The sequence below is a fragment of the Chenopodium quinoa genome, unplaced genomic scaffold, assembly GCF_001683475.1.
Source record: "Chenopodium quinoa cultivar QQ74 unplaced genomic scaffold, ASM168347v1, whole genome shotgun sequence".
In the NCBI taxonomy this organism is placed as follows: Eukaryota; Viridiplantae; Streptophyta; class Magnoliopsida; order Caryophyllales; family Amaranthaceae; genus Chenopodium; species Chenopodium quinoa.
The window spans coordinates 1,798,625-1,823,310 of NW_018743285.1; the positions used below are offsets into that span (position 1 = coordinate 1,798,625).

Genomic DNA, 24,686 nt, shown 5'->3' on the forward strand with positions numbered 1-24,686 from the left:
TAATTATTAATTATATTTTCTTTAATTATGAGGGACAAACCATATGTTATTTGCGAGAACTTCATTAATTTTGAGATAAAGTTAAGTGTGCAAGTGTATTCATACAAACCCCATTGAACGTTCAAGGTCTTTCCACCTTAAATGGATGTAGAATACACTTGTAAACACTAGGTATCAATTCAAGTCCACAAGACATTGATACTTGAAAAACTTACATCTAGATCTATAATGCCCAAATTGTCATCCTGCACTCATCATCTTATTTACATATCTCTCATTTCTTTTCTTTTGAATCATGTGGGGGATTGTTGGAAATATTCTCCTTGGTTGCTTCAAAACAAAAGAGTAAAAGTCCCACATTAGTGAGATAAGGGACCCTTACCCACTTTATATATGTTTGTTGTCTCTATTATATTATTTGAGTATGTAGTATGGGCTAGATATGGGAATCCCCTCACGAGCCGCCATCCGGCCCAGTTCGTGACACTTGACACATGTGCAGGTTTGGCCCGGATTTTACACATGTTCCTAGTGTTTTTTAAGTAAACTTCCCGTTTAAACGCTGATAACGGTCACAATATCTTCGTCGATATTGTAACTGTTATTACGTAAGTTGATTTGGTACAAGATACTCTCCTTGATTAGCTCCATAATTATGTCAATAACTTATAATCATTGTTTAATTGACCGATTCTCTTCTCAAAATTTTCTCTCGGTTTTATGGCAATTATTGCCTTCAACCGCGATTCTTGGGAATCATTGATTCCAACAGTTATTCTTCACTGGTTTTATTATTTCTTTCGGTTTTTGAATTGAGACACACAGAAAATCTGAAAATACCTTTTACTGCTTGACGTTTTTCTCTCTCAAAAAAAATTCTAAAACACTCTTCGGGCATTGTTTAACGAAGTTCTCAATTCATCCTTACGAAGTACACAATTCGGGTGAAGTCGTGTAACCCTGAAGGTCGATTGCTAAGAGTCTATGTGTACGAGTGCGAGACAAATTTGACTTTAGGGCAATGATATTCTATCACGCCATGACATTTCTCTTCGATTTCAGATAAGCTTTTTGTTTTATTATTAGTCTCATTTCCTACAATATCAATATTCATTATGCACCAATGCATGCACAACTCCATATGATAGTCATATGTAGAAAAAGTAAAGATAGTTTATTTGTTCAACTATAAAATCAAACTAAGGTTTTCCTAAGATGAATTCATTTTGAGATTTTAATCACTATTGTTGATATGATTAACAAACGCCATTTAAGAAACTTTTTCCTATTTTAATGTACTCTATGTTTGTCGTATTAACTTGTGTAGGAATCCATATCAATCATTTATATTTCTATTTTTTGTGAATGAAAAAGTGCTAATAAAGTTAAGATTTTTTTATAAAGAATTGAACATTATAAGTATGGCATTATGATAAAAATAAAATGACTTAATGATTAGTTTTTTGTAATGCATATTGTACAGAGTATTATATGATGTGAGATATTTTTTAGACATATGGTTTCCAATAAGACTACAACAATCACCATTAGACAGTTAGTATCTATTAAATAGACAAACTTTATTTACACTCCTATATGTAAGGCCAAATCGAAATGCGCGCATCGGACACGTTAGATGCCCTAGTTTTATAAAGTATTTAAACTAACACTTCTATGTCTTTACAAAGTAATATTTCCTCCGTTTTCTTTAAGTTGCATCACTTTTATTTTCACCGACTCTTAGGCAATTTTTGAAGTTGAGAGAGGTAAAGAGAAAAATAAAATGGGTCTCATGTGGTAGGAGAGAGATAGAGAGAATTTATTTGTTAAAAGAAAAGTGATGTAACTAATTTAAAAACTTTCTTTTTAGGAAAGTGGTCCAGCTAAAAAAACGGAGGAAGTATATGAGATTGATTATTTGTCAAAAAAATCTCAAATTCTCATCATTTTGTTAGATCTTTTACTGAATTAGCTAGTTTAATCAAACTATTTACTAAAATGGTTATTTATATCTAATTCCAAAACTATCCATATTATTTACAACATGTAAGATCCGTACACTTAGCCATGGAATTTGGAATTCATGAAATTATATTATCACGAATGAGCTCAATCGGCCTTACAAGTAGAGATGAAGACCCGTCTTGAACGACTTCAGTGGGGAGCTAAGCATTTGCCACATGATGTAAAAATTTAGACGGACTCAGTATCCCTTTTAACACCCCCAGGTTAACTCAAGCCCACTAGTGAGTATTTTCCTCTTTAAGTCTAGCCCGCAAGAATTTGCTTTGGTACCGGTTTAAAAGATTTCCTTTTAACACTCCGCTTAAAAAAAAAATAAAAAATAAAAAATAAACGTTTCTTTAGATTCGTACAAACTATCTTCAGGTTATAAAAGATTAAAAACAATTGATATTTTGAATCAATAGAAAGGAATGGAGATATTAAATAAAGTGTTAATACCATCTTCACATTGATCTCTTCATGCCTGGTTCACCGGTACATATGGCATATGCAAACATCAACTTCAAAAGTCAAATACGAAGAACCAATGAAAGGGTAGTCTCTGAAGGTAAACTAATTCATAAAAGCAATCTAGTATTAAATATAAGCAACATTGCAATACATCAACATACAACATAGAAGAAAGAGTTAAGAAAAACTACAAGAGCAGCAGACTCGCGAATATACAGCCAAGAAAAACATGGTGAGCGAATATAAGGAAATAGTGATACATTGCTCAAACCTTCTGAGCACAGCTTGTGAAGAGCCATAACCCAGAAGGAGCAACAAGTGTATGTTAATAACAAAATAGAAAGAAAAAAGAGATAATTCCAACACACTCAACACCATACCAGTAGTCAGGTTGCACGGATCGTTTGTGGTTCTATTAGTAAACGAATGATCGCCAATTGATCATATAGCCTGTGACTGAGAGAAGGATATGCGAATGACACAGCCGTCAAGGGTGGTTGCATTTTTGCACACAAGAGCTTCAGTAGCCTGCTCCTCGTTCTCAAACAAAACAAGGGCTTGCTTCTTGCCATTAGTCTCAAAAATTTTTGTGTTAATAATAGTCCCATGCTCCTCCAAGTGACTCACTATCTCTTCCTCAGTAATATCCTGGGGAATGGTGGACAAGTGAATCATTTTCGTAGGAGAGCAGCAGTAGCGGTAATTTTTTGCTGCGTTACGGTTGAACCGGTTAAGGTTTGAGTTGAGGTACTCATGGGTGTCGGTGCCTGATGTGATTTGAGGGTACCTGGAAAAGTTGACATCTAATCGCTTTCCAAAGAGTGTAATCCCCTGCAATTCAAATGATAAACAGCAATTCAGCTTTAACTCAATAAACACCAATTAAAAGGAATGAGACATGATATACAACTTCCTATAACAAAGTTCACTTAGTGGCTGTTCAGCAGATAAGCAAAGAGACATGATACGACGAGAGATGTGCTTTACAAGAACACAAAAAAGCTGTTCCTAAAAAGATCAGCTTCCCACACAACAAAGATGCCTACTTACTCCCGAATTAAAACAGAATTGAATTATTTAAAGAATTTGCAATTAAGTATCCCAAGAAACTAAGAGAGACAATAGTCAGAGACATTCCAAGATCACACCTTAAGAAAATGAACAGCCAATTCAGCTTGGAAGCCATCACCCATCTGTACTAGGGCATGATCCGGTTTATTACGAAGAAGTTTAATTCTCACTATGTTCCCATATAGAGAGAATAAATTGAAAAGTTTGTCCTCGTCAATTCTCTGAAACACAAGCCAAAAAGCACAAATGACCACAGGACATTGAAACAAGGTCCATTCTAATTACATATCAACATGGAGGCATAAGAGACAAAGGAAGAGAAAAGGAGGGTAGACTTACATCAGGATTTAGGCTAGATACAAGTATTGTGCACCTGTCATTCATTCCTGTGATTCCAGGAGGGAAAACACCACCAAAAGCAGCTGCGATAGCTGCATGGTTCGCCATCTAAAAAACCACGCCCATTGATTCTCTTAGCGAAAATGTAAAATGCAAAAAATGATGTCTAAGTACTTGCTTGAAAAAGGACAGGTATTTGTAGAGCATGGAAAGAAAAGAGGGAAAAACATAACGGATGGAAACATCAGCATCTCCAGTCAAAAAGAACCTTTATCACTTCACTTAGAGAAAAGTACCTGTGGAAATGCAACTGAAACACCCCAAATGAAGGAAAGAAAACAAAAGGATTCAATTAGACACTATATATTGGAATGTAAATACTAGAAATTTAGGAGATTAAAAACACAACTGATTACCTGGAGCTCCACCTGTTGGAAGTGGGTACATACCACCACCATCTGCATAGCCAGGCTGTAACAAAACTCTGTTAATTTTATGCTGACAGAAGTGAACAATTTCCAAGGTCGTATTCTGGCATACCTGAGAAGATCTGCCTTTCGGTTCTGCCGGCAAGGATGGATTGGTGAAATCCCTGCATAAAAAATAATAATTATGCATCGATTCAATAATGCCGCGCCAATAAGAATCCTTTCGCATTCTTAAACAAATTAATGGAAGCTTGCAGTATGTAGCATACCTTGTCCTCTCATTATTATAATTGACTTGCAGTTCTTCAAGACTGCATCAAGATAATAAAACTAATTAACAAAATAGATGTTCGCATGCTACACAGTTGGCTAGTTGCTAAAAGATAAGTGAACATCGCACATAATCACCGAAATGAATACATGGATCACATAGAATAAAATGCAAGTCACCAAAGCCAGTTATTCAGAGTTCAGACATACTTTGAATACTGAATATCTAGTTGGCAGCAACCGTCATAAATATTCCGCCCCTAAAGAAGTTTAAATGAGATTAGGTCATTCCAAAGCAATTGTCGGAAGCAAATAGGAATATATTTGATTGTACTCAAACCTGAAGTGAAGTTCGTGCAGTGACCGCACTATGGCGTGATTGATACTGGATAAGAGCTTGAAAACCTACAAAATAAAAGTACTCAGAAGAAACTGGTCTTTAAAGTATAATGTACTTTTCAGAAGAAAAAAACCAGATACATGTTTCAGAAAATCTGTTTGCCAACCGGATAAATTCAATCACAAACATGACATGTTAACATATGCTTATGTGACATTAAAACTTTATATCAAGAAACAATTCTAGACAGAAATAGAATCGGAGAGAAAAGAAAAGAAAGCAGAAATGAGAGAAAAACTTGAATAAGCTGACCAGCTGTCTTCTGAAACGTAACAATCTTCTCCACAAATCCATGAGGAGAAAAAACTTGATGCAGAACGTCCACAGTTATTGGATAGACCGCTTGATGGATTGTAACTAACAGAATTCGGTTAGGCTGAGTTCCCAGAGATGCCCCACAGCAGACCAGCATAGAGACAGAAAAGGGGGAGAGAGAGGAGAATAAATAGAGAAGAATATATAGAGAGATGAAGAGAGAACTTAAAGAAACAATACATGTAATAGAAAAAAATCACATAAATTAATAAGACCACCACAAGTTAAAAAGAAAGCATGAAGTAAGCTAAAAGCACATAGGCAAAAGGCCAATAAAAAAACGAACATCATAAATCATGCTGCTTAAAACAGCTATGCAGCTAATTTACTGCATAAACTGTGTAAATCCCCTTACATGTGCTAAGAATGGCGTACTAATCAAATCGGAATCCAGTAGAAGCAGTATTACCACATTGGAGACTGGACAGGAAATAGGCCTGAGGTTCCTATATTAATTAATAGAAACTTTTTTATTGCATCTTAAAAGCATTTACTCAAGTAAGACAATAAAGCACTCTACATTCCTCTCATATTGCGAAGCTAGCCTCATGACAGACACAGTTAATAAGTTTAGCTATTTATAGAATATGCTATAATAACTTATTCAACTTTAATCAATAACATAATACTAAAACAGACACCAAGAATAACACGTGTCACTTCCTGGTGCTGTTTTTTCCTTCCAAAACTCTCCCCTCCCCTTTTAGCAAAAAAATCTTTTATTTTTGTAACATTTGCAAATATAACTATAATAAAATTATTCTAAATCTTATATATTATCTTTATATAAAATGTATTCCTTTTTATTTCATGTTCTTAATTCTTCACTACACATTTATCTAAAATATTATTCCAAAACTTTTTTAGTTATAGAAAAAGTGAGCCATTGGTTTAGATACAATATACTATCATTACCGCCTAAACATCTTTTAAACGGAGTATTATTGAATTTTGCGGAAAAAGTAATAATAAAATTGATTTATATAATTGATATTAAAGAAATTACTTTAAAACATCACTTTATTTTTATTTTTTTTCAAGTGCCTCTTATACTTTGTTTCTTAGACTAATGGAGTATTAGATATGACTATATAATAAATGTTGTACTCGACAACTATATCATATGTCTAATTTTGGGAAAATGTAAAATATCAATCAAGTTTTTGTTATTGCGTAATTAAAAAAATTATTATCTTTTGTTGAAACACTTGATTGAGATAATAAATTTATTACATTCGACATTCATACATAAGCTGCATAGTAAAAGACACGTCAGAAGTAGTGACAATTGACATCTTCTTGTATATCCCTTTTTTTCTTTTTTGGATAAATAGCTATCATTTACAAATCAAGTTTTAAGGCAATAAACAAACAATCATCAAACTACAATTATTGGTTAGCTTCAAACACAATTTTAAATAATAATAAAGAGAGACGATATCATATAAAGCATGCATTAATCCATAAACATATTATGTACTACTAATAATATAGGTTAGTATTGCCTAATTAGGGATTATTATTGCCTTTAATGACCCAAGTAGTATTTATTTCCATTGAAATTATTTTATTGGATATCTAAGGTGATATATTATATTGTAATTTATAAATTTACATGTATGTTGTACTAATAATTTTAATTAGATTCTAGTCTGTTGTTTGATTAATGTGTAGAAGTTTATAAGGAATTCATAAACAAGTCTTTAGTCATATAGTCACTAGATTGTATAGTTTTATTTGAATAATATGCATCATTTATGTAATATAATATATACTACTTTAAATATTTTCAACACAACTAATCAACAATAAATTTTTTTTCCTCAATAGTAGTTTTAATAAATTTTGGCTCATTCTTTTTATTTTTCTACATGCATTGCATTTGTTTATTCTACATGATTTGCCTCATTTTTATATTATATCACAATTAATTTTGGGAAAATGATTATTACTACCGTGCATCGCACGGGCACTAATCTAATAACTTAAATATAACTAAGAGCAGCGTCATACACAACAATTCCCTACTCTTACTAGAGCCAACAGAGAAATATGCAAAATTTTCCAATTTCAAAATGTGACACAGAACTCACTAGTAAAACTCATTACCCTTCCCCTGCAAAAGAAATATTAGGACACTATTGGCATATTCTGCATACCAAAGACCCTATATATACTCTTAAATGCATCTACTTCAAAAAAAAACCAACCGCTAAGTCCTAATTTCCATATACCACCTCCACATCCAAGCCCCAACTGTGATAAATAAATTACAAAAACATATTAAATGAACTCAAAATTAATTCTTTCATGCTTTGGCTGAGACAGTAATCCAAACTACAGAATAAGGCCATATCATTATGAATATTTCAGAACAAGCAACTCTTTCAAAGTTTTCAACTTTCTGACTACCTTCAGGACAACCTTTTTTTTAATTCTGAGTAAAGAATACAAACGAAATGAATGCATTGAATGATACATGGAATCAAACAATTTGTTACTTCTACTATATTAATGGCAGAATGCACGGTAATTTAGAAAACATCACCGGCAGACAGCTTTGCAAGTACAGCAGCTCAGTAAAAGATGCAATACAGATTCTTATGCTCCCACATATAAGATCTGAATCAAACTCCACTCAGCATAAATGATTTATGTCCAGCCATAAGCATATATGAGAAGAGATACACATGTATATCAAGTGATAGTGAATGAAATTCATGAGGCTGTTTCCATTTCTTTTAAACAATCCAATTACATAACATGATTTTATTTTTTTTTTATTCTTTTTCTAGGGAACATAAATGGCTTTATAGGCAACTTCCTATAATTATAAGTGGTACATGTACCAACCTCATCTCCTCGTCCATGAGTGTTCTGATCCATTGTTGTTAATTCTTGATGTGACGAGAATTGAATATAAACATTTCTTCCCCTATCAAATATATAAAAGCATAGCAAACATAAAATGAAGTCAATGATATTTAAAAGAAACAAGCGTAGCAGTATATTATTGCATCCAACTACACTTTATCATCATATAAACATTTTATGTCTCATTTATATACACAATAGAAAGGAGCATTCATCCTAGAAAACATACAAAAATGTCAGAATACATGCTTTCTTCTGACAAAATATTTTAAGAGACAAGACTTTCGGAATGAAGAATCCCAATCCTCCATGAATCAATGACCAAAGATTGTGAGTGAGCAGTTTTCAAACAGGTCATTTCATGATTTTCATCAATTAAACCACGAGACGATAGATTTGTTGATATGATTTTTAAGTAATCAGAAATTTTCACATTAAACCAAGAAACAAAAAAAATAAGTGCAAGCATGCTAAATATCCCTCAAAAAAGACATAATAAGAGGAAGTAAGAAGACATTCAACCAATCAGCCCTTCTTAAATAATTAGTCATTAAAAACGTCAATTTGTCCAAATCTTTTGGCTCAAATGAACAAGATATCCTGCTAGTCTTTTCAAGACAAGAGCAGAATATGATCAATAATTCAAGAGTCAGAAGGAAATTTCACATCAGCATGTGCGCATGAAGGGGAATGATGGAAATGTCATCATGAGGATAATTTAACATTGGTAGCATGGTTCTAAAATGCAGTTTCAATCGCGATCACAAAAACAGTAGCGATGTCGTAGAAATAATATGGTGATCGGAGACCGGGTCACAATAGTCGCAGACAAATTTAGTTTTTAAGTTTGTATGTGTTTAAAATAATTGTAAGTATAAATTAAGCTAGATAATCAGAGTAGATGAATAGTAACATTGCAACTTAAAAAACAAAGAAAGTTTATACAAATATATTAAAACAATTTCAACTACACCCAATATGGCACTACACTACCCAACTGGCTACCACTGGAGAAACTCATTTGAACCACCCAACCCCACCCTTTGGCCAAAGACCAAGCTCCACCAATTGTAAAATCTGAGAATCAATCAAATAAACAACAACCTGACCTACACTACCCGACCTCACACTGTCTCACAGCCAACCTGGCCTACACTACCCTACCTCACACTGCCTCCAGAGAATATGGCCACAACCTTCTGTTTCTCTCCCTATCGTGTTGTGGGGGCAAGGGAATCTGTAAGTTAAGTCAGTAAGGGAGTTCTATGCTGCTATTTGGAAAAGTCAGATAAGTATCGGCCGACATACAGTAACTTCAAGAGTTTCAAGATTTCAACACCCCATGTCAGTATATCACATTGGTATTGATTTTCGGTGGTACGTTTAACCTATATTTTGTTACAAATAGAGCGAAACATGATGATACAGCCGTGTGTCAAAAATTGATACAATGATTTATAGTAGTGCATCCTTTTCACACCACCTACCTATTGAAGCTCTACTTAGGTAGAAAGAATGACGACACAAGTTTCCAGGAAATTCTCTGAACAAAACATCCATACTGAAACAGGAAAATCTGCATACAGGCAATCTCGCTACAACTTTCCCTCTGCTACATCATTTCCAAGAGTCACTCCTTATTATTAGTCCATACAAAAATACGCATTATTAGTGCTTCAACAATCTCCTGAATCCCTAGTAAGTCAAAGGACATCATTATGCCTATCATTGGGGTAAGCACCACCGAAAAAGTGACATCTTCAGGCATTCTCAACCTAGCTCCAGTTCTAACTGCATCATCCTCCTAGAGCTTGCCCTCTAATTTTTAATCTTAAAAATTATAAACTTTTGTGCAGACTGCGTGAAGTGTGAGACTTAGTGATGTGCAAGTAGTTTAACTCTACTTGTGAGATTCGCATTTGGGAGGACTGCCAAAGCCAGACTAGCGAGAAACAAAGACAGCCAAAGTCAAAGTTTGCATATTAATAAAAGTGTTGTGATTACAGCCTCATTCAAAGTTCTTCCACAGCCAAATAAATTTCCTCTAATGCCAAGGGTACTAGAACTATGAGCCCTCTCCTACAAACCATCAAAGCGGACCAAGATCCCTTTTCTCCACATTTCATGCCTAGGCTTGGCCACCAGCGTGTATAACTTCATGAAAACTGCATCAGCACATACTTCCACAAATTTCAATCCAATAACATTCATGGACCATGCATCCTCTTCACTCCTATCTGTTGAAGTGAGCCAAGATCCTTTTCCACACACCTTAACCACCTGGCTAGGCTATTATCATGGTTATCTAGATGAAGACTGAAAAAGCATATGTATTTTCCCAATTTTAAGAAAAAGGAATCCAACAGCACAAGATTATTGCCGGACGGAGATTGGCCTTCGAGTGCAAAGGCAGAAGGGAGCTTGACTGCAAGACCCACCCGTCGAGCAGGGACGAAAGTCGGCCTAGACACAGGCGGTAGACTCTCGACAGAGAACCAAGGAAGGAGTCTGCTGAGCAGGGGCAGATTCTCACGACTAGGAGGACGAATTTTAACATGGAGTTAGAAGGAGCGCCTGAATGTTTCACGGGAGTAGCGGCCCCATCCTTGTGCTATAAGCCCCCCCCCCCCCCCAAGGGTTGAAGATGCTCAAGGTAATGTATTCAGCTAATAACAATTGCCCACACTCATCAAGATTCATAAGAGGAATGATTTTCTCAGTCCTATGTCACATAAGATTTTCATTTTGATAAATTAACTACAAGATTTCCATTTTGACAAATTAACCATATCACTAATGCTTTTGTAGAACTGGTTGACACAAATGCAAGATAACCAACTCAGGCCCTAAGCAAGGGGAAAAATAATAAATCAATCTCTTACGTAGGACAAAAAGCCTTCTAATTCATCCCTCAATCCATTTCTGCAAAAATTCAATCATAAGCTTCCTAAGGGTCAAGCAAAACCTCTTCAATTAGTACTCCAACAATCCTCAAGATAACATATGCCGGCCTATGATGAAAACATAATGAGTTTTAAAAAATAACTCCAAAATAACTAGGATTGTATAGCAGTAGAGGTTGGATAAACAAGCAAAACACTCTGGCACTATAAGATAGTAATCTTCAAACAGATATGAAGTGAAGATCACCTTATGTTCTAAAAACTACTCCGTATACTTTTAATGTAAAGATATCAAATAAGATCATGTTTTTGTGGTATTTATGCATCCCTGCACCAGCTTGCCAAATGTTATGTTTCCGGAATGACTAGGCCAGAAGCAAGCAATCTATCAATTTTAGAAGAATTTAACCCTTGAAGAACTCAGAATGCAATGTGAATATATATGGTAGCAATGACCAAGCCAAAAAGAACATATTAAGCTAGACAACATGGAGAATATAAAATAACTGAATACCATCCAGCATAGCAGCTTTTACTTCTTTCAGTAGAACACTATTCACCCCAATTACAGAATTGTCATATGCTTGAAAAAACATAATAGGGAACAGAAAAGAATTAAGTAAACATAAACCCACATCAAATGTGGCAGAACTAAATGAGGAATTTCATTTAGTAATCAAAATAAAGCTCTGAGACCTATGACGACAAGGAAATGAGCTAGGTCCTACTCTCTTTTGACAATGATTTCATAGACCAAAACTTATCAAGAAAAGAGTCCACACTTATAAATTTAGTTTTGGATCAGTCGTCGATAATAAAGCATTAAAGCTTATGACAAAAGTTGTTACTTCATCAACACACCTTATAGTTGGCTGTGTGTTTGTGTAGTACTGCAAAACATTGACGGCAGAGGGAACATCTTGCATTTGAACAAGAGCCTGGGAAAGTTTTTCCAAAAGACAATTAATCAAAAATGAACTTGTCGAAGTTCAGAACTGCGGCAACTGCCCACTCTAGATTTTACACAATGAACAAACCTGATTCTTTGCTCGCAACATTACAAGTTTTGTGATAACTCCAAATGGCTGGAACAGCTGGAGTAAATCATTCTGGAAGAACAAGAAAAAGTAGCTGATAATGTAAAATAAAGCAAACAAAATGCACAAATTTACAAAATGTCTAGGATCACTGCTATACTAAACAGGTTCTCACAAATTGACAAACGTCAAAGATTTGGGTTATAATCAACTACTAGCTTACATCACTAGAGATTTCCTTTCATTTTCATTTCAAGATAAAATACAACAAAATAACTAAGGGCAGGAAACTAAGAACAAACAACCAAGGAAGAAAATATTCATCAAACTCTTGAGCAATTTATGGTGGATTAGCATAAGCAAGTAACAGAGGAAGCCCATGGTTTTTAGTTAAGACAATTGTTGATCAGCTTGCGCTGCCTACTGCACACACACTTCTTTCACTGAACTGGTTCTTACTAAGCTAATGTCAGATGTCTAAATCCCTCCAAAACAGTCATTCCTCATTGTAGGTTGAAATAGTCTATTTAGGATTGCTTTAGTCGAATTTCAGTTAATGGGGCTATTAATATCAGGCACACTTACAACACCACTTAAATATTGCTACTACTTGGCCCAGCTCCTACACCTTCAGTGAATCCAATATTGTTACAAGCAAACTGAATGAATACACATGTGCGATTTAAAAAATGAATAATAAGCAACCTAAGCTTGGTTTATGCTAAACTAAAAGTGCCCAACTTTCCCTCCTTATAATACAAATTGATCAACAAAGATGGCCTTTCGTCCAATCAAAATGCAATTGAATGAAGAAAAGCCACTGGAACCTAAAGATAAACTATTTAACCATTCCAAAAAAAACTGTGAAGCTGCTAGAGCCAATTATATCCACTATTTCGCAAGCACAATAGAATTACGCTCGTTTTAATTCTTAGTCTATCAGTACCAAACACAAAAGACAAATCAAATCCTCATGATTGTTAATGTCTCTCAGACTCAGAATATGATTATCTTGGCCATGACATTTGACAAGAAAGTGAGCAATTGCCAATCACTCAGGGATAACTTTATACATTTACTTGATCATTTGATACAAGAATTTGCATACTGGCATTCACACTGTCAGTCCAATACCATAAAAGACAAGAGGTATCCCTCACCTTCCCTCGAAAACGAAAACAGACGACAACAACAACTCAAGAATCAAAAGGATTGTGCAATACCATTGTTCTATAAGAAGCAAGTTTAAGTCCATCCCAGCAAGAGAAGATGAAAGTAAAGTAAATAGAAAAATTGAAAAAGAAATCATATTTATCAAAATTTAAAGATAATAAGAACTGTGGCCATCAAAAAACAGCAATAAAACCGAAAACTGTAATAGGGTAAAATCAATACCTCAGAAATTTCATGACCCACATTACGAACATGGATAACTTTGGATGGTTCAGCCATTTTTCAACAGAAAATACCCTGAAAAACAGCCCCAATTGATCATAAATTCAAAATTCCATGTCATAATAATTAATTTAACAATTAATACAACTAATTTTCCATAAACATAGAGCACAAAAACTTAGAAATAAAAGTTAGTTTCTTTTATAACCCAAAAATTGCAAGATTTTTAGCAATTAAAGGAAATAAAAGAGAGAGAGAATCTGCACTGAAATTGAAGCGAAAGCGATACTTACAGAAAACTAAGGTGTCAGAGAAGTGAAAGAAAAGATCAAAGAGAAGTCGGAGAAGAGAGAGAGAGAAAATTGAAGACAGGATTGCCCTAAACTACTTTGAGAGCTTAAGATGTAGCCCGTGTTGTATGGGCCGCGCGGTAGATTGTAGTGCTCCTTTTGTTGCATGGTCTTATCTCCCAAAGTTGGTTAAAAAAATATGCTTGTGAGGTTGACATATATAAAGATAGGCACCTGCTTAAATAGATTTTAAAACAAATGGCTATAGGTCAGATAATTTACCTATTTTATACTCCTTCTGTTTTTATTTACTTGCAACACATCCTTATGGCACGCATTTTGATGTTGTGATTGTACAATGTAAAAGAGGCAAACTGATGTCAAAGATGGTATTATTAGAAAATAATCCAAAGTTGAGATTAGTTAGAGTAATCGCCCAAAGTTGAGATTATTAAAGTGAATTTTTCCTTTAAATTATACTATGTTTCAATAACACTTGTGTAAGGCGGGTGTACGTTAATTTTATTGTAAAACGGTCAGTTTGAAGGAAATTTTAACTATTTTTATGGTAACTTTAACCCCTTAAAGGATAACTTTTAATTTGTCGTTAGTTTGAATTTTATTCTAATGTGTAATTTCTTATATATTCATGATTACATACAATAAAGGCTGATATGATTAATCAAATACATTTTAATTTTTTTGTAAATAAAATTTATCTTTAGGAAAATAATAATTTTTGTAGTATAAAGAGTAACTTTAAATACTTTTAAAATAGCTTTAACATATCTTACAATAAATTCACGAACACTCGCCTTTTTGGAGAATTTGTGACTATGTTTTTGTATAATTTGATAGAAATGTGGAGTCTAGGGGAAAAAAAAAGTAGGATAGAGATTGGTAAGAAAATCTATACTATCTATTAAAAGACGCACGTGGCCCCCTCCTCAATTAATCGAGTCTTTTATTTCACGTATTTAAAAATATAGATTGTACAAGTATTGAGCCCACAACCTTTAATTTAAAAACTAAAGTATTAGCCAGTAAGCTATCACCATATTACATGTCATTTAATCAAAATAAGATATAAATAATGATTTCAATCATGGAATTAATGCAGTTCACGGCATCACTCGGGTGAAATAGTTTTTTGTTTCATTCATTGCTAGGATAAAGAAAGTTCACATACCAAATACTGATGTAGAAAACTATGAGATAAATTCTGCCTGAGAACAGTTAGAACACTCTGGTCACTTGATTTGCTATGCATTAGAGGTTGAAAACTAGAGATAAATTGTGCAGTTATGGAGTTTGTGAAACTGGTACTTGCTTATTGTGTGGAGACGAGAAAGAATCGAATATGCATTTATTTTACGAGTGCAGATACAGCAAGCATTGTGTGGGCAAGACACTGGTTCCTGGCTGGGGATTCATGGTCAACAGTTCAGTATTGCTAATACCTGGAAAAGATGGAGAAGATCGATGCATGAAGAGTAAGGTGCAGCAGAGATTTGCCTTAGCTGTCCTTGCTGCTATCACTTACCACATTTGGATGGCCAGAAATCATGATTTCTGAATGAAGAATGTTATTCGCCCTGCTGTTTTGGTGCACACTATTGGAGTGGAGATGTGTGGCCGAGCTCAGCAATTGATCTCTCATGAATGGAGTAGGGCAGATTGTAAATGGGGAGTATGTGTTTTGTGTCCTGTTTACCGGTTGTCTAGCAGACTAGCAGCTTGTAGAGAAGTATAGGAGTGCTGGGAGTGTACACAGCTAGTTAGCTTGTAAGCTGGAGGGTCGATCGCAAGTATGAATCACAATTCAAGCGAACAATTGCACTTCATTATAAGATTAATTAACTGAAACCTTATCTCCATTCTGCTTTCAATTATTCAGGATAGTATACATGAACATATTCAATTTCGTAGAGAGAGAAGCATACAAGGAAATAAAAATTTCAACCCCACAAAAATCTTAATTTTGTTTCAAGTTAATAGCAGCAAGGACCCAGGCAGAGCTTAACACTATAGAGTACAAGCAAAAAATGCGACTTCACAAGTACGACAGTCTCAAACCAGGGAAAGCTCCCCAGCAGCAATATTACGCTTGACAAGTTTAGCCCAAGATTCATTAGTCTCAGTGATGACCTTGAGGGCGTAATCCTGCATATCAAGCAACACAGTCAAAATCTGATACATGGTCAAGATAATTTAAACTAGGTAGTACAGCTAATGGTTGCCCTAGAATCCTTTTAGACTTTATCTTAAATTCCAGTTACCTGGACACTTCGATTGAACCTTGCATCTAACAGAAAATAATAATGGTGTGTTCTCACAATAAAATTCAGAACAATCATAAAATTAATTAAGATCCTCATGAAAATGATCCAGATTTCCCTATGGCTCTAGGAAGTTTGGACCACTTATGAGAACAAGAGGGGTCATTTGGCAATTGGAAGATTAACTCCACAGGGCTCAGGCTTATAAGTTGGTGAATATTCTTTCCCAATGTGGACAACTCACAACATGCATTTGCATAGCTCATGTGGTCTTAGCTTGCATGAAGATCAAATTTTGATGAGACCTCAAGTTATGAGATAATACTAGCAATAACTGCTAAAACATCCATATTCTCCTAGCTAATCAATGGGACCCCTGAATTCTTTACTGTAACCAACCAGTATGAATCCCACCAACACCCTAAATCTTTCACAAAGAAAAAATGAAAAAGGAAATGCGGAGTCCAAATTTGTTCAATAAGCAATGAGCAGGAAATCAATAATTAACACCAAAGAAACAATAAATTAATATTTGATAAAATATAGAAAATGAAAATTCTTCCAAATAGTCAATGAGCATTTGACTTGTTTTCAAACAATAAGAAATATGAAGTATATGAGAAGACAGAAGAGGAATATAAAAGGAAAACAAGAGGCACTATGACAAGACAAGCTTCTCAGAGTTTACTAGGGGTGTAGACAAATGATACCCTTCAACGTCAGTGTAACAGCTAGACTCGAGCACAATTAAGACTCATTATTATTATTTTCACAAATAGGCCAAGGTTAAACAATCTTTAAACTCTTTGAATTAATCAACTAGGACACAGATATAGAAACACTTGTTCATATATGTTAACAACAAAGTCTGTTTACATTCTTTAACACAAAGCTCTTTTCTTGCAGATATAGGAAAAGAAAGTACCTTTTTAGCTGCCTTGTTTCCAAGACCAAACTTGTTAGCTGGCTTTCCATCTGGGATCTTGTAATCTCTAAACCAGTCCCTGATTGCCGTTAGAGTCCCCTGTAGAAGATCTTTGGGATAAGTAATTTTATCACTGTTACCTTAAGCAGGATAAAATTGAAAACTTGAAATATATGATGTTTCATTAACTCAGTAATACCAAAAGTCCATTAAATATCAAGCCATCAAGGCCACCACAAAAAGATCCCCAACACAATCATATAATGGGGAAAGGATTACTTAAAAACTAAGTGAACTAGGTAGGTGGTATGTTACACCTAAAAAGATAGTGTAATCTAGTTAAGTACCACAAGCCATATCCTACAATATACTCATCTCTAGCTGTCTAGCATCAAAGCAATATTTACTTCCTACAATCACCACTTAGCACAGCTAAGAGCCCAAGGACTATATGGTCTATATCCACTACAATGGGTACACCTAGCATGGTTAGCAATTCGCAATACATTTGGCTCATATCTGTAGTAAAGAGTACGCAATATATACATACATATATATACATATATATATATATACCTCGTGGCAAATTCGGCAAAATATAAAATGCATGTAGAAATTGATGGCAACAAGAAATCAATTTTTTCCAATTCATAAATGTTCTGTACCAACTATAATTATCACTCAGTACAGCATATTGCACATTTTATCAATACCATCAAGCCAATTCAAAATTTTGAGTTTATGCAGTTCTATATTGCATCAAATTTTGTCATTGAATTTTATAGATATATAACTTTTTACTATTATAAAGTCACTACAAGCCCAATAAATTCTATAATTTGCAAGACATCTAATGCAAGAATTCCATCAGTCTAAAATTACCTTTAAACTAATAAAATATTGTGCAAGTTTACTGATATAAATCAGAGGATAAAAAATTAGAAACAGTAAATTTCATTTAGGCTACAAAATGAATGAAGAAAGCAACATACTTCTACGGTTCCACCAATTCAGTATTAAGTTCATAATATCATCTAGAGCTATATCAAACAAGTTGAAAAAAAATTAACTAATACATCAAATTCAAGAAGATAGACTTAAAGAACTAAAAAACAAAATATCACATACAGGGAATTGTTTCTCCACATCCTCAACATCATTCACAAGGGAAGCTTTGGGATCATCTAGCGCAATTGCAATGATTTTCCAGTCAAGTTCACCCTCATCAATCATAGCCAAAGCACCTAAAGGTTTGACTTTCAAAATCTCTCCGATCTTCCGCTGCTTTTCACCGATTTCAACGACATCAACTGAAAGTATATAGAGAAATGAAATTGGAAACAAACTAAAAAGCTCTCATTTCATATATGTAGACTGCAGGTACTTAGATAAACTCAAGCACCTAGGAGACTTTACCTGGATCATTGTCTCCAAAAGCACCTTCAACTTCAGAGTTAGCAAGTGTTGGGTCTTCCCATGTTTGTGGCAATAGGCCATAATTCCAATTAATATTGTACCTGGGAAGGCAAAGACAAAAACAGAATTTAATCAACACACGATTACCCACAAAAAGTTTAGGAAGCTTAAAAGTAAGCAGTTCTCTAAAAACAAGAAATTTAAATAAAGTTATCGATTTGACAATTCGACCTCACACATAAAGGATCAAGATTAGGCTCATTGTTTTAGTAGTATTACTATGACCAGAGTCGGTTTAAGGCCGTTGCAAGGGTAGGTAGGGAGGTAGGGTACACCATCTGAATATCAGATATTAAACATCCCCAAAAAAAAATTGCCATATGTAACCAACCCAAAATAAATCAGGTACCCAAACTTTTGGGTGTCTGAAAGTTCAGGCACCTCCTATGAGTCCTATCCTAATACCCAATCCAGCCCAAGTTGCTTCAAGTGCTTTTATTTTTCAGAGGTCCTTAAAACAATCTTGTCTAGTTGATCTTTTTATAGCTAGTGTTAATGAAACATAACCTAACTCTCCAATTTCAATGGTCATCTAAAAGCAGAACACTAAGCCTAATGTCTGAAGAAGAATTAAAATCCTCTCTCTAGCCATTAGTTAACAAGGTCATTCTGATACATTACATACATTTCTTGATGATATCAGAAATAGAGCAGAAAGGGCTTAAAGGAAACTTGGGAAAGTAAGATGCAATTTGAAAATCTGGGTACAAAATGTTGATGGCATTTGAAGTGAGAGACCGGATCACCAGCAAAGACTGCAGCCACTCTTAGACTTTGGGATCATAATACAAAGTGTGACCACCATGACACCCTAGATTTAAAAATTGCTATAGGGAGTGAGTGGAGCAGATTAGAAGAGATGTGGAAAATCATGCACTACTGTGCACTTCTGTAGAGGCGCTAAAAAAGCCCCACTTTTTTCATTTTTTGGGGTTTGGCTTGTCTGGCAGTTTTGCAAGCCAGGAAAAGTTCTTTCAATAAAAAAGGCATATTATTGAAACATGTGACCTTTCAAGGTCAACTTCTCAAAAGTCAAGGCTGGTTGCCGCCAAGATTCTTATGTCTTCTTACTTATCCCTTCATTTCCAGTTCTTTTTTTCATTTTTTTTTTTTATTCTTATCCTGTCTATTTTCTTTGCCCTTTTTTTCAGTTCTTTCTTCTTCATCTGTCTTCTCCCTTTTCCCTAATGATTTCCAACATTTTCGTCTTCTCCTATTTTTTCCAATTCTGTTTTAGGGGGCTCCTGGAATGATGATGATGATGAGATGGAAGAGGGCATAGGCAAAGATGGAGATAAAGATTATCTAGGAGATGAGGATGGGTATAGATATCTAGTGCTTATGAGGCTAGGCTACCTAACAAAGTTGAAGAACTACTATTCTTTTCTTTAGCTACTTACTTTTCTGATTGACTTACTTAAGTCTTTTATGTTTAAGTAATGATTTCTAAGGTTTTCATCACTTAAGGAGGGCCTCACTTAGGAAAGGTGTGCATCTGCCTTGCGCCTAGAATTTGGTTATCCTTTGCACCTCGATGGGCCTTGTGCTTCTAAAATAACACAACACTACAAGCGACGGCGTTAGAGCAAGCCTTGCATTTTAGAAGACAAAGAGTGATAATACAGTTGGTGGGAGAGAAATGGCAAGGGTTTTTGGATTGGCACATTTGGATTGCATGCTTCCCAAACCTCAAAAACGAAAAATTCGGAGTAAGAGATTCAGAGAGCATAAAGAGTCAAAAAAGAATCGAGGTGGGCTTCTCTTGCAGCAAGACTACAAGAGATAATGCCAAATGAAGTTTTGGAGACAAGAGGACATATAAGGCTGTTATCTAAATTAAACTAGGATTTTGTTCACTGAGTTGTGAGCTACCTTTTTTTAATGCTGAAAACCTAAAAAGTAACACACCAAAAAATACAAAACAAAATGGAAGAAAACTTTCCAACATAGGGGCTCAACCCAGGGATCAGGATACTAAGAAATTATAAGAAATTTAAACATCACATATTTTGAATTTTGGATCAGGGTTGTGTACGCAAGATTTCCAAAGTATTCATATCCAAACCTAAAATATGATATTCAACACAGGGTGGTCTTTTGGAAACTGTTTGTAAAATAGATCGCCATAATTTGATCAGATTCTGAAGTTAATGGGTTTTCAAATAGTTTTGCATATGGATATGCAAGGTACCAAGCATGGCTTTTTCAAAAATAGACAATAAGCCTTAACCAATTTTTGCTTTCCTTGTTTGTACCAACCCTTAGCCTTTCATTTCTTCATGAGAAACAACAATATATTCACCATTCAAATTGGCATACAAACAGCGTAGATAATCATATGTGTGCAAGATAAAGACACAAATGAGGGAAACATGAGGCAAGCACCAATAGAAAAATATTAGTTAATAATAGCTCCAAAGATTCACAATCAACAGTCTAAGGGATGTCTTACGGGTAATATCGAAGTTTTCCCTTCTTGGTATCTTGTTTGATGGGAGTGTAAAGCTCATCAGTGGCAACCTCCATCTTGGCACTTGATTCTTTTGGTATTTCAACCACAAAATTAAAAGCACCATCTCCCAAATGCAAGGGGATATCATGCCAAGGGGAAATCTATCAATAAGAAAAACATGCCAATGAATACATGTGTCATAAAAAAACACAGGTAATTTTCTTCAAGCAGAGAGCATAAACTTTTATCATTCATAATAACAATAGAGGAGAAAAGCATAAAAATCAGTAAGTACACATAAAACTCAACACCAACATTTAAGCTCATGCAACAAGACACACTCTTTCATTTATGTAAATGACAGGAAAATTAAACAAGTACTATTGGTTCTCAAAAACAAATAAACATAGACTAAAATGAAGAAAAGAATACTCCATCTATATCATATTGATTGTCTTCTTTGATGTTTCCATACGTATGAAGGAGTGCCTCAACACAAATATCTAAGAGTCAAAAAAGTTCTCACAATAAGTTCAATGAGACAATCAAATTGTGGTAAGAAAAACAGATATTCAAGTGATGTATAATGCAGATAAGAACTGAGTAGGAAGGAATAATAAGGAAGGATAGAGATTTGAAAAGGGACAATTAACATATGGAACTCAGAAAAGAGAAGATACAGGGCAGCAGAGGAATACTTAAAGTGTACATGTTCTCACATTAGTCATATACACTCAAATGGACCTAGATTCTGAGCTCACCCAAGGGAAACAAATTGACCTGTATCGTATAACAAATAGTGTAGAAGTTCTAACATATACTTGGAAGGACCTAGATTATGTGCTCACCCAAGGAAAACATTTTGTTCTGTATCATATAAAAAATGTCGAAATCATATCTTCCAAGCATTGTAATAAACAGAATACGAGTTTGTCTAGCATAATTTACATAAACAACAGGAATCTCCTTATCCAACTAAATGTCTAATCATTTTACCTGTTCTACAATGTGATATGTCTGAATTACTCAATGCGAGAACACACTTTATATAGTTTATCATTCAAGTTCTAAAATTTTAATCTGGTGCTTAAGTACTAATCAATGTACCAAAGTTAGCTCTAAAACAGACATAAATGCCTCCTATCATAGCTTCAAAACATCAATTCGATTTACCTCGTAAACATTCAACAATTCACAACACAATCAACTAGATTAATGGAATCCGTGGACAGCCAATGAGGGATGGTCATAATAAAGTTTACAAGTCATTTTCAGATGTAATTGAGGGGAAAGAGGGAAGACTTCGTGAGACTTTACTTGGTAAACGGGTCGATTATGCCGGCCGTTCTGTCTCCTATCATAGCTTCAAAACATCAATTCCATTTACCCCGTAAACATTCAACAATTCACAACACAATCAACAAGATTAATCATAAAAAATCACAATCAATCATTTTAAAAACAATTCAAAACCAGACACACAATACATTACATATCACAATCAATCATTTTAAAAACAATTCAAACCCAGACACACAATAAATTACATACTCCATAAAACATTTGCAAATTTGACAAAAAAAAATGACAAAATTCCGAACATTATTAAACCTAATTGATTACATTACATAATCCAAATATTTCAATTATAAACCACAATAAAAATTCAACAATTCACAACACAATCAAAACTAAAAAAAGCCAATTCAAAAGCAAACACACAATCACATTAAACAATTGAAAATATTACGAACATTGCGATAAACGAATTAACAGCATTTCATAATCCAAATTCAAAAAATAAATCACTGATATAGAAACAAAATGAGAAACAACCTTTTTGCCAGAATTATCAAGGAAGAAAACACGATAATCTAGGGTTTCAGGCTCTCCTTGTTCCTTAGAAACAACATCTTGAGGTTGATAAACAGCGCGACAAGTGAAAAGGCGTTTGGAGAGAGTAGGATTGAAGGAAAGAGAGAGAAAATGAGGAGATTTCTTGAGAAATTGAGAAGAAATTGGACGTTTGAGGAGTAACGAAGAAGTGGAATTGGTTGCTGCAGTGATAACTCTGGTAGCCGCCATTGTTGGTCACTGGAAAAGCTCAAGTGAAGTATCCCTCGTATGAATGAAGTCGAGTTTTCAGCCACAAAATACAGAAGAAAGTGGAATTGGGAGAGTGTGAAATGTGTGATGAAATGTTAATTTAATTATAAATGTGCCCGAGCCGGATAAATTCAAGGGCTTATCGAGTTATCGGTTCAGTAATTGTGCCACTTCACTAATATGGCTTGATTCGGTTCTTTTCGTGTCCTCGAGATAAAAGGATCATTGGCTCATTGCGAAATTTTGGCATATGATAGTAGAGAAAATCCACGTTAATAATTACTCTAATCAATAATGCAATAACAAGTGTATGTTGATATGATAATTGTACTAATTTACAATCTAAAAACTATTTTTTGGGTTCTAGCGATGCTTCTAGTTATTATATGTATTACAGCAATTGTGAATGGTATTAAAAAATGCATATTAAAACTAGTATTATCCGAAGTAATAAATTTTTAATTTTTTTTTTTTGGCTATTAAAGACACTTATTTATGAAAATTATGTTTCTATATTTTTTAAATGAATGAGTAAACACATGGAATAATAGCCAATAAAAAAAATCGGGAGAGGTGTCACATGGCATGTAAATTTGATTCGAAACGCTTTGGAGGGTGTCACGTGGCATGTGAATTTAATTCGAAACGCCTAGATAGTATAAATAGATACCAACAAGCTAAAATGTTTGACCAAATTTAAAAAAATAATATTTGAAAATGGTAAATACTCGTAGATTATTGACAATTTGAAATAGTTTTTTGGACTCATTTTGCCGTAACTATCAAGGTTGTCAATCTGTGAAATTTATATCATTTGACATTTTTATCTCTTTCTTCTGAATTCATTAACATGGAGTCTAAACCATGGGAAAATTTCCTTTTCTGTTTATGCTTTGAAAGTTAAACTATGATACAATATCTATAACTAGTAGTGGCCCAGGCGTTGTACTAGTTTGCTACTTTAATAAAACCTTGTGATTATATGTATTTAATATTTGTGGTGTCTTTTTTCTTTTTTTGATTAGAATTTGTGATTTGCAATTATATGCATTTAATTTCACGTTGAAAACATGGTTGATAAATTTAGCTTAGGGCTTGTTTTATTCACTCAATTTTCACTTATTTCATATTTGATAAGTTCAATTAAATTCATACTAGTTCAGTTCAGGAAAAATAAGTTTTGATAAAGTTAATCAAGTACAAATTACAACTAAAATAATTTTTAATAAGTTTAGTTAAACTTAGATAAATTCAGATAAGTGAAGTCATGTGAATAGAACACACCCTTAGATGGTTAATTAACCATCCTTCTTATGAGAGGTTGGGTGTTCGAATTTTTTTTATGCAAGGAGAGAAAAGCATAATTTACCTTTTTTCATTTTTTTTTTTTTGGAAATTTGATATTTGTATTGTTAATAGTGACTTTTATTTTAAATAAATCTGACTAATAGTTTTTATTTTGAAAATCTAATCAATGCACGCATTTTACCAGGTAACGCCTATATTTTAACTTGAATAGACGAACACATCCTCACAGATTTTACATGTTTTTCACCAACCCCTCTATCTTACTCTAACACTAGCTCTCTTCTTCAACAAAACACCACCGCCCGAGGGCAAGGTTATTGTAATACCCCGTATTTTTGAAACG

General features: G+C 34.2%; 2 protein-coding genes across 2 annotated transcripts; both read right to left on the reverse strand.

Annotated features, from left to right (window-relative positions):
* Positions 1-2,567: 2,567 nt before the first annotated feature.
* LOC110735683 (polypyrimidine tract-binding protein homolog 3-like) lies at positions 2,568-13,955 on the reverse strand. Its single transcript, XM_021915870.1, has 15 exons — positions 13,801-13,955; positions 13,508-13,582; positions 12,113-12,184; positions 11,937-12,013; positions 8,152-8,233; positions 5,236-5,359; positions 4,924-4,988; positions 4,794-4,843; positions 4,583-4,624; positions 4,426-4,477; positions 4,302-4,356; positions 4,182-4,195; positions 3,886-3,993; positions 3,624-3,767; positions 2,568-3,306 (listed from the first exon to the last, which is right to left on the reverse strand). Exons 2-15 carry the CDS (start codon positions 13,562-13,564, stop codon positions 2,917-2,919), a joined length of 1,332 nt encoding a protein of 443 aa, XP_021771562.1. The 5' UTR covers positions 13,565-13,582; positions 13,801-13,955; the 3' UTR covers positions 2,568-2,916.
* A 1,689-nt stretch (positions 13,956-15,644) lies between these two features.
* On the reverse strand, positions 15,645-23,124 carry LOC110735684 (soluble inorganic pyrophosphatase 6, chloroplastic-like). The gene is made up of 6 exons (XM_021915871.1): positions 22,766-23,124; positions 20,930-21,090; positions 18,418-18,518; positions 18,130-18,311; positions 17,002-17,100; positions 15,645-15,960 (listed from the first exon to the last, which is right to left on the reverse strand). Exons 1-6 carry the CDS (start codon positions 23,012-23,014, stop codon positions 15,868-15,870), a joined length of 885 nt encoding a protein of 294 aa, XP_021771563.1. The 5' UTR covers positions 23,015-23,124; the 3' UTR covers positions 15,645-15,867.
* Between the last annotated feature and the right edge of the window lie 1,562 nt (positions 23,125-24,686).